The sequence below is a fragment of the Xiphias gladius genome, chromosome 8 (genome assembly GCF_016859285.1).
Source record: "Xiphias gladius isolate SHS-SW01 ecotype Sanya breed wild chromosome 8, ASM1685928v1, whole genome shotgun sequence".
NCBI lineage: Eukaryota > Metazoa > Chordata > Actinopteri > Istiophoriformes > Xiphiidae > Xiphias > Xiphias gladius.
Window position 1 is genome coordinate 26141322 of NC_053407.1, and position 10024 is coordinate 26151345.

The 10024-nt window shown below is 43.5% G+C and overlaps 1 protein-coding gene across 1 annotated transcript; it reads right to left on the reverse strand.

Moving 5' to 3' along the window:
- Positions 1-1551: 1551 nt before the first annotated feature.
- LOC120792778 (ras-related and estrogen-regulated growth inhibitor-like protein) lies at positions 1552-9639 on the reverse strand. Its single transcript, XM_040132108.1, has 5 exons — positions 9588-9639; positions 6318-6374; positions 5867-5940; positions 3883-4031; positions 1552-1858 (listed from the first exon to the last, which is right to left on the reverse strand). The coding sequence occupies exons 1-5, from the start codon at positions 9637-9639 to the stop codon at positions 1573-1575; spliced, it is 618 nt and encodes a 205-aa protein (XP_039988042.1). The 3' UTR covers positions 1552-1572.
- Between the last annotated feature and the right edge of the window lie 385 nt (positions 9640-10024).

A 10024-nucleotide genomic window follows, 5' to 3' on the forward strand; every position in this document is an offset into this window, starting at 1 on the left:
GACCTGGTTGGGGGGGGGCTGCAAGTACAGCCTGTGACTAATGAATCTACCTTTGCCTCATAGCTTCGCTGCACCTGGACGGGACAAACTACACCTTCATCATTCTTTTTTTGGCACGTGTGGTTTAATCACCTCATATAATTGTCAGCCTCACTCAACCTAACTTCAATCTGGGCAGAGCCCTAAGCTCCAGAATAATCTGTTGAAACTCAAAAGGTGTGTGGTGTTGATACTGAAAAAGCTTTAGGCGCCGGTGGGGTCAAAAAGGGTTATATTCTGGTACCCATATTTAAAAAATGTCCAGCGGTTCCCATCCCTTTTGTCTCGTGCCCACGTCGAACTAAGCAGTGTCGACTAGGAACCCACATGTGCCGGCGGGGGGAAGAAGTATTCAGATCCTTTACCTGACTACGTCTAACAACACCTCACTGTGAAAACACTCCACCACATGTGAGAGTCCTGCACATAAAACTTTACCTTGAGCAACACATTGTAACTATTATAGGTCAAATTAACAAGAAGTATCAAAAGTAAAAGTACTCACTATGTAGAAAAATGGACCCCGTCAATGTTTTGGTATTATATATTATATTTTTGGATCAATACTAGTTAGCATTTTACTGCTGTGGTTGTTTATCTCTAAAAAGTCAGTTTTTTATAAGCCCTCTTCAGCTTCGCGGCAATTCCCGGCTAAACCAAGCGGGTTTTTTACGCTGCTTGTTCAGCTTGAGGAGAAGGAGGATTTTCTCAGCCCGTAGAGGAGAAATTCAGCCTTCACATTTATCAGAAACAATTTCAAACCCAATTTCACAAAATCTGGAGATACACGGTTCTCACCGGACAGGCGGGAGGGGTGTGAATAATTGTAATCTGAAAAGTGACTAGGAACTGTAGCTGTCAGACAAATGTAGAGGAGCAAAATATAAGTTGTAGTGGAGTGGTAGTATAAGGTTGCAATAAAAAGGAAATATTGAAGTAAAGTACAAGTAGGACACCTGGAATTTGTACTTTAGTGCAGTACTTGAGGAAATATTCTCAAGTTGTGACCAGTTCAGTTGAAAGGTGATATTTTTGTTTGTTTGTTTGCTTTGAATATATTTTTGAATGCTGAAGAAGTAATTTTGACGAGTAGTTTAAAAAAAAAAAAGACTTGCGAGCCTTTCCTAGGGTCCCGACCCCCAGGTTGGGAACCACTGCCCCATTCAGCAATAACCCTCTTTGTTTTGATCACAACAACCTAACTGCTCCTTTTTCTGAAGAGCTGCCTCGACTCAAAGCACAGGCACCAAAGCAACAAAAAGCAACAAAGCACTCGCCAAATGTGTGTACAGGTCTAACGTTTGCCGGTTATTTCTGGAGTTGCAGGCCCGGGGACACCCTCCAAACCTTCCCGCCGAGCATCCGTGTTGCTCAGAGTCTGAGCACAGGGCTGGTGTTTGGACCGCCGTGTATATACTCAACAGTTTTTAACACGCAGCACGCAACCTCCTGGCCAAGTTCCCTTTAGCATGGATCCGTGCACGCAACATCCCAGTCCCTCCACCCGATTATCCGCTGACCCCACCGGAACCTTCACACCGATTTCCTCCTCTTGCCGAACACATTGTTGATGAGTTTGGCCATAGACTTGGAGCCGCTGTAGCGTCGCCGGTCGGCTCGGTACTTCAGGTGCTCCATCACCTGCCGGATGAGTTGCGTGAAGAGGTTGGCGATGTCCTGGTAGCTCTCGGCCGCCGAGACCTCCTGGAAGTGACAGCGGTTCTCCTGCGCCAGGCAGCGGCCCTCGTCCTCGCGTACCTGCCGGGCGTGGCACAGGTCCTGCTTGTTGCCCACCAGACACACGGGAACCTCCATCTCCCTGAAACAGAGACATTTCAGTGTGGATCGGTGAGCTGAGGAGGATGTGGAGCCATTAAAAGCTTCAGTTTCCTGGGAATTTACTCTCTGCTGAGGAGTCTTTTTAATTTTAAACCTCTTTAACCCTGCGTGACCCATCATTGCAACATTTTGTCTGTAAAACCACTGTTCAAACAAAGACCCAAAGGTTTAAACGACAGTAAAAGTAATTCTGACCTTTGGGGAAATACATACAGTTAAAATGATGCGAAAAACATCCAGAATATTTCCATTTAATAAAATTATGCTGCCTCAAACACCATGGCCTCCTAATCAGTAAAAGTATTGTATAGCTTGAAGTGAGTGTTGGAAGAGGCAGATTCAGAAGTAAGAAAAACACATCTTTTAACTAAAGGCAATTAGAAATGGAAGAAACATTCAAGAAGCTAATGTTTGCAGCACTTGCACTGTACCATTTCTGATTTATAAATTCAACATCGTTTTTACTTCATATAATAATAATAATAATAATAATAATAATATATGCCCATAATGTATTTCTATATTGTGTTAATACTGTATGGTAAACTGTTTTAATACATTATATGAGCTGCTATATTATATTTCTATTAACCCAGACAAATATTTGTTACACTAGATGCTATGGTTTTACTCTTACATACAGCTTGCTGCCACTATGTCCCTTCACGTGAGACAGTACTACACTGTTAGTGGTAGGGGGTGCTGTGTGTTAAATTGGCCTTGTACTGTAATTGTTCTTGCATGGTTTCTATTGTAATTTCTATTCCCATCTTCATTTTATATACTTACAAGTATTTACTTTTTACTTCCTCTGTTTATCTGCACCTATTTCTGTGCATGATTTGCTACATTAGCTGAATTTCCCCTCTGGGGATCAATAAAGGCTTATCTCATCTTATCTCATCTTATCTCATCTTATCTCATCTTATATACAGTGTATAGTATTGTAGTGTTACTATATTTTCTTAACCTTGAGATACTCTTTAGAGTTATTTATCCATTTTTCTCTAGAACTGACTTCAATAATTTCCCTTCCATGCGATTTTCTGATTGTAAATTTTATATGCTCCTTATTCCTCTTAAATACTACTCATGTAATACATTTATTTATGTGCTGCTTCCTAAACAGGTCAAAACTGCATGAGCGAACCACCGAATAAAGCACCTTCCTTGTACGGTAAGAAACTTGCCCTTCCCTTATGTCTGTAAAGCAGACATTTTGGCTTATTGCATTCGATAACATGCACATAGACGTACAGTAAGTGAGTCCGGTATTTCCACTGCTTATCTCCATCACGTACTGATGGCGGATCTACCTTTATACTCATATACTGACTAAATAAATCTCCGAACCCCCCATGTCGTCGGGATACTTTGGCGCACGACAGGCGGCTCGATGGATGTGGTTGGCCCACTTTTGATGCCTGTAGGTTTGCAGGGAATCCCTCACTCGTCATCGTGAATCATTTATCAGTTTGTCAGGGCCAATCAGGACTCCCAGCATTCCTCAAAGTCAAAACTGCATGAGGATAGCTATTCAGCTGCAAAGAAAGTAGGGCAACCGCACTCTGTTCTGTTGTCCTACAGTGTTTACAGCACGTTTTTTCCTGGGTGACGTTTTCAAATACATTATGTTTTTACTCAGCTACAAAGATTCATTTTGTCTGATAATGTCAGACACAATATTCCTAGTTGACTTTTAAACAGACTTTTAACAATGTTTATACTTGATAACCCAAAATTTATTATAGTAAGCCCCAACTGGCCCCCACGTCACTGGAAAATTTGAGAAGATATTTGCAAAAGCTATTTAGTCCCAGTAAAGGATACAGTTCATGTACCCTTGCAGTGTTGGAGCATCTCCAAAGTTACTGGAAATTGCTCTGATCCACAATGTCTCAACTTCCTAAGACCAATTAGTGGTTTTTTGGATAAGGCTCTCCAGCTTCTGCCCACTGTTTGAACCACCTCATCGTGAAACACCCGCACTGCGTTGCTTCTGACCCTTTGCAGTTGTCCGCGCGCGCCTCCCGAATCTGCCGCAGAATGTTCTTGGCGTTGATGAAGGAAGTGCGGTCACTGATGTTGTACACCACCACAAAGCCATCTCCCCAGGTCACGGGCTCCTCCAATATACACCTGGCCTCCGAGCTCTGCCAAGGACAACACATGCTTTTACTCTGGAATCACGTTGACCAATGGTCAACAACTTGGATGTAGATATCTACAACCAAGTTTCAGTCGTTTTTGGATAACCATGACCTGGATGACTGAGAATCTTCCCAGGTACTGTGTATTATCATTGTTGTCCCACTTCTTCCTGTTGTATTTTTAGTGCTGTTACCCTGAACTACAGCAGCAACACACGCAGAGCTAGATAGATAGATAGATAGATAGATAGATAGATAGATAGATAGATAGATAGATACTTTATTGATCCTGAAGGAAATTGAGGCATCCAGTACCTTATTCAGTACGGACAATACAGGAAAGGGCAAACCAAACAACTGCAGTAATAACAACTAAGCTGACAAAAAGGCAATAATAACTAATTACAATCAGATGAAGACTAAAATACTAATAATAATAAAATAAGAATGGGAAATTATGAGTAATAAGTGGACAAAAGACTGAATAATAATAACAAGCGGATAATAATATAATATGACAAGATACGCTAGTAATCAGCACATGAGACATACTAACTGCCGTAATGCTTAAATGGGAACTCTGCACGAATGTGCCGAAGGTCGTGCAGATAGAGGTCGAGTGCAAATGTGTAGCTTCCATTTGTAAAGGTGAACGTGATAGTAGGGCTGACGACGCCAAAAATATGAGAGTCAGGTCTAAACAGAGGAAATATGCCTCTGGACAGTTTCAGTGACCTTGAGGAGAAATTAGCAGTGTAGGAAGGACAAGAGGACCAAGGACGTGTCTGAGCCCTCAAACAGCGATGCCTCAGGACTGTAAACTCCCACTCATCCCTCTCTCTCTTTTGACTACGTGCTTTCTTTATGCAGTCCGGGTCAGGAGGGCAGGACATCGACTGTGTGTTTCTTAAGAGAGGGCGGCGTTACAGTGAGTTTAACCGAAAAAGACAACGACCAGCTCTTGTTCTGCTGAGCCTCGGGGTATTCCAATAAAATACTACCTCCGTAGTAAAAGGCCTCTCGGGTCTTCTGCCCCGGTGAAGGAGAAGTAAGCAGGTTATACGGCTCCTTTTCTTCAAAGAGGCAGCCACTGGCATACGTCGCCTCGGGATACTCTCGTAAACCCTTTGGATTCCCAACTTTTAAGTGCTGCTGGGGTCGTACACGCGCCGTCCCAATGTAAACATCTGACAACGGTTCAGTCAAGGTCACGGGCATGTGCTGCAGCTTCCCCAGCAAACTGAGAGCCAGCCAGGGTTCTATTGTTTTTGTGTGAAATTCCTTGTAGCTCCAAAACAAGAAATGATTATGTTTCCACTTCAGCTGAATGGATTCTGAAAATTTCACCTTACTTGGGCTTTAACAATGTTTTCAGCCTCCCGCGGATTAACTGAAAAATAATGCTAAAAATAAGAGGGCTTCTCTTGGCCCCTGGAGGAGCAGGTTTTTTTCCTCCCAACACTGATGATTTGTCCACATTTTTAACAACAGTAACGTTGCTGTAGGTAGAATAAACATTGTCTGAGCTCAGACCTGTAAACTATGATAATCATAACTCAAGCAAATTGCTGGAATATGACATTTGCCTTTCATTTAGAAGATTTGTGTGTTTTCTTGAAAAGGCACAATTCCCATCTGTCTCAGATTCTCATTTGTTTAACCTATTCCTTCTCAGGCGCATCCATGCACTTAAGTGCATACCCAGTTCACCTGATGAAATGCAGGAGGAAACCAAGGAACTCAACTGCAGCTAGAAAGCAGATAAAATACACACACAGTTAACTATCCAAAGGTTTGGATGGGTTAGCCACATTAGAAGTGTTGGAGATATGCCGTACCTGAGAGCAGGGGTCAAAAACTTCCAGGTTCAGCTGCCTTCCATCGATGGACAGCCTTTTATGGTACAGGGAATCTGTGGTGAGGATTGAAACGGTCAAAAATAAATAACAAAGAGCTGATTGATGTCACAATTCCACATATATCAAAACGATCTTTGTGGTTTGTATGGATTTTAACATGTGATAACGATAGTTACAGCAGTTACGAAATGGAATTGTGCCGAGAAAGTTTCCTTTTCTGTTAAAGAAATAGTTTGACATTTTGGGACATCAAAAAAAGCATACTTCCCAAAAAGGCAAACTGTCCCTTTAGAGTGCTCAGGTGAGATTTACGCGCCTCTAAGTGACTGAGCGGCAACATCCATGGTGTCTGTAGATAAAGTATGTCCCCCCCAGGAGCAAAACCGAGCACCCATCTTAGCACCACCTCATCAAATCTGGAAACACTTACTGGTGTTCGAGGCGTATTCGCCGATGAAGCGCCTGGTCAGGAACCGCACAAGGACAGCTGGAGCGAATAGACAAAATGAAAAACAACAAAATGAATCATGGCATCGTTACGGGGGAAGAGCCTCGTTCACTCCCGCACGCACAACACAGTGCCAACAGTCTCTGGGATTGGAGAGTTGGAAACTTTAGCCTCACGCGAAAGAGGCTGCATGACTTTGTTGGAGACTCTGTGTACATATTTGGCAAGGTGAATGGTTCTATTTCCCCCTCTGCTTCGCCTCCAGACCGAGAGCAACACATAAAACTGACTGCCCGGGCCAGTTTCGCTCCCACAGACAATCAGCTTCAGTTAAGGACTGAAGTTTCAAGCGCTGAACTTCTGAAGAGCTTGTGGCCGGCGGTGGTCATGAGCCTCTGGAGGGATTAAACAGGGGTTATACTTAGGCTAAGGGGGAGGCACAAAAATGGATATGGCACTGCAAGTTACCCATGCATGGATGCTGGAAAACACAAAGGAAAACTTAAAGACACAGTAGCAATTGTTTTTGGCCTTCTTCACAGTAACTGATGTATTTAAAGAGCAAAACAGCGAGAGAATTACAAGTACGCAGTGAAAGCGGCAAGCAGAACGGCAAAGGGCAGAAAAACATCAAATACACACGTGCACGTACGGCCTCCAGAGGCTAAGGCATCTCCACAGCAACAGCTCCGCTTTACTGCTGGGATGTGAGAATGGAGACGTCCCATTGTTTTATGAAGCGCTAACGCAGCACAGAGCCAGTCACTGACACTACAAGCAACACGAGCCCCAGCGGCAACGGGGGTCCTGCAATTCCCCTCTCTGCCTAGGCGGCATTTTTTTCCATACTATACAATACAAAAATGAATCTGGAACGTCATAGATTTAAGGTGTAGTCACATACACTGTTGAAAGTCTTGGAAAATAAGCTGGCGGAAGCTTGCGAAGTTGTTCAGGCCAAAACAAGGATCCATTTTACTTATTACTTATGTAAACAAAGAAAAGTGGCACCAACTATCGGCGCAGTAAGGAAAGCCAGAGTTAAAGGCTTGATCTGGTCACTTGCAACGTAAACAAAACCACTGCTGCTGGTGGGGCATTTCAGATCCCCTCCAGTAGAGCACAGACTGGTTCATTTAACCCTTTCCTTGGGTTTTCCCTTCTCCAACCTCGAAATCAAACCCTGTGACAGATGAGTTTTAGGAGGCAGAAATAATCTCAGTGAATCTCAATGAAAGGAGCCTATAAACCATAGTTTTCTTCTGGTGATGTAACGCGAAACCAAAGACCGGCGAAAAGAATAGCTTAAGTTTGTTACGGGCTTCGAAACATGCCGCTTAACCAGTTGTTAACCTTGCTAGCCTCCAAAGTTCGTGAGCTAACGTAGCCTGTAGAGGTGCCTCGGCCAGAGAGGAGTCTTGCACTTAGTCAGACCTGGAGATAAACGCTCTCGAAAAAGTGGTGATACTGCAGGTCGACCTTTTTTCACTCGCGGACCTTTGTCTGTCGAATCCTTCAAGGACGAACTCTGACGCTTAGGCACCAGTTAGCTACCGGGGAACTCATGGTGTGCGTCTGAGAAATGGGAGCCACTTTGTGTGTGGCTCCGACAACACCTGCTGAAGTAGGCACCTTGGAGCGAGGCATTTAACGGTTCCTTAACAAGACCGTGCGCTTTTTTTTTTTTTTTTGGAGCTGAAACGATTAGTCGATTAATCGACTACTTGATCGACAGAAAAATAATCCGCAACTGTCTTGGTAATCCACTCATCGTTTCAGTCACTCATCAATCAAAAATACTGACAAAATGCGACAATTTCCTAGGTTCCAGCTTCTCGAATCTTGAGAATTCACCGCCGCTCTTTGTCATGAATCCCAGTAACCGGGTACTTTTTCGGTTTTGGACTTTCAGTCGGACAAAACAAGACATTTGAAGACGTCACCTTGGGCTCTGGGAAGTTGCAATCGGCATTTTTTTTTTTTTCACCATTTTTGGACATTTCGCAGACCGAATGGTTAACTGATTAATCTAAATAATACTCAGCAAATTAATCAATTCTGAAAATGTTCAAGTTGTCCTCAATAAATTCAGATTATAACACAACCACCACACACTCTGACATCCTGTTTGAATATTAACAAGTCCAGCTCATCATTGCTCTGTGATAAAGTGCCTTCCGTGCATTTAGAAAGTTTTCTCTGAAGTGTTCACAATGAGACATCGGACTTGATCCGTTTTCATCCTCTATTTCCATCTGTACTTCAGCATACGCTCACTGCTTGTTGATGAAGCCTCCGATGAAACTAAATTATGTAGGACAGGATCTTGGAAAACACAGACCCGTGTTACAGATAGCATTTGTAACTAATCGCAGTTTTATATGTTTTAACTCCCATGATACCTAATCAAAGAAGTAAGTCTAGGATCACTGCCCTTCAGTTTAAATTTAAAGTAACTAATTTGAATGTCAGAGTTGAAATAACTAGTCGAACAGCCGATTAGCTGATTTGAAGAAAAATGCCAAATATTCTCTGATTACGGGCTCTCCAATGCTGAGTCCCGCACCGGTTGGACAAAACAAGGCAGTTAATCATGACACCCGCCAACTGCGGGAACTTGACTTTTATCAGTGTTTTGTGACGCTGACCAAATGATCAATCAAAACAAGAAAATAGTCTGCGGATTAGCCAATAACGAAAATGATCGTCTGCTGCAGCCCTGTTTGGAAGTGATCTTTTTTTTTTTTTTAACCCACCTCAGTTATGTAAAACATCTGGACAAACTGATAGAGTAGAGTCAGGTTTCAAGATGAGTTGAAATTAATGCATCTCATTTGTATGTCTGGATGGGAAAACAGGCAGGTTAACTGCTGTGTGACACCATCCAGTTTCTGACTTCTAATCCAGTCCAGTCCCAAGACGTTATCTGAAACTTATTTGACACCAGATTTGGTAAATCTTGCCGATTTTCCAGAGGTTTCCTACACTCGTAAATTTTGTCTGAAAGTCTGAAAATGTTGTACTGTGATTTAAATGTAGAGTATAAAGAAACTTTCCAGGACAACCAGTGATTTATTATACATCACAAAATATATCTAGCGTTTGAAAAGCACTGTAGTGGCCACTGACTCTGCACTGAAAAGAAAGCAACCAATAGCACTGGGTAAACGGCATCATACTCAGTACAGAGCTGCTGCCTGAGGCATTTTTTCCTACAGCTGTTGGAAGCAGGAGCCACTTCCAGCCGCTCACCTGATTTCCCAGCCCCCGGGCTTCCCAGCAGGGCCAGCTTGATGTCGTTCATGCCTGTGCTCTGTCAGGTCCTCGGCTGGCTGTCTCTGGTCTCTGGTCTCTGGTGTTGTGTCTGTTCCCCGGGCTGGCGTCGGCACGCTGAGCGCTCCTTACAGTCCGGGCTGGCGGGGTGTACGGGACTGGCCCCCCTCGCCTCCTCTTCAGAGGGCTGCTTCACTTTTTAAAGCCAGAGGGAGAGATGGGGGGTCGGGGGGGATCTGTCTGAGTGCCAAGTGCTCTTTTACTCTTGCTCACACCTCTCTTGTCTCTGTTTTCTCTCTCTCTCGCAAGTACCGAACGTAGCTCACTCTGCCCGTTTTTTTTCCCTTCAATCCATCTGTTTTCCTCCTTTCTTTCCTCTCCCCTGCCTACACATCTCTCTTTTCTGCCTCTCCCCC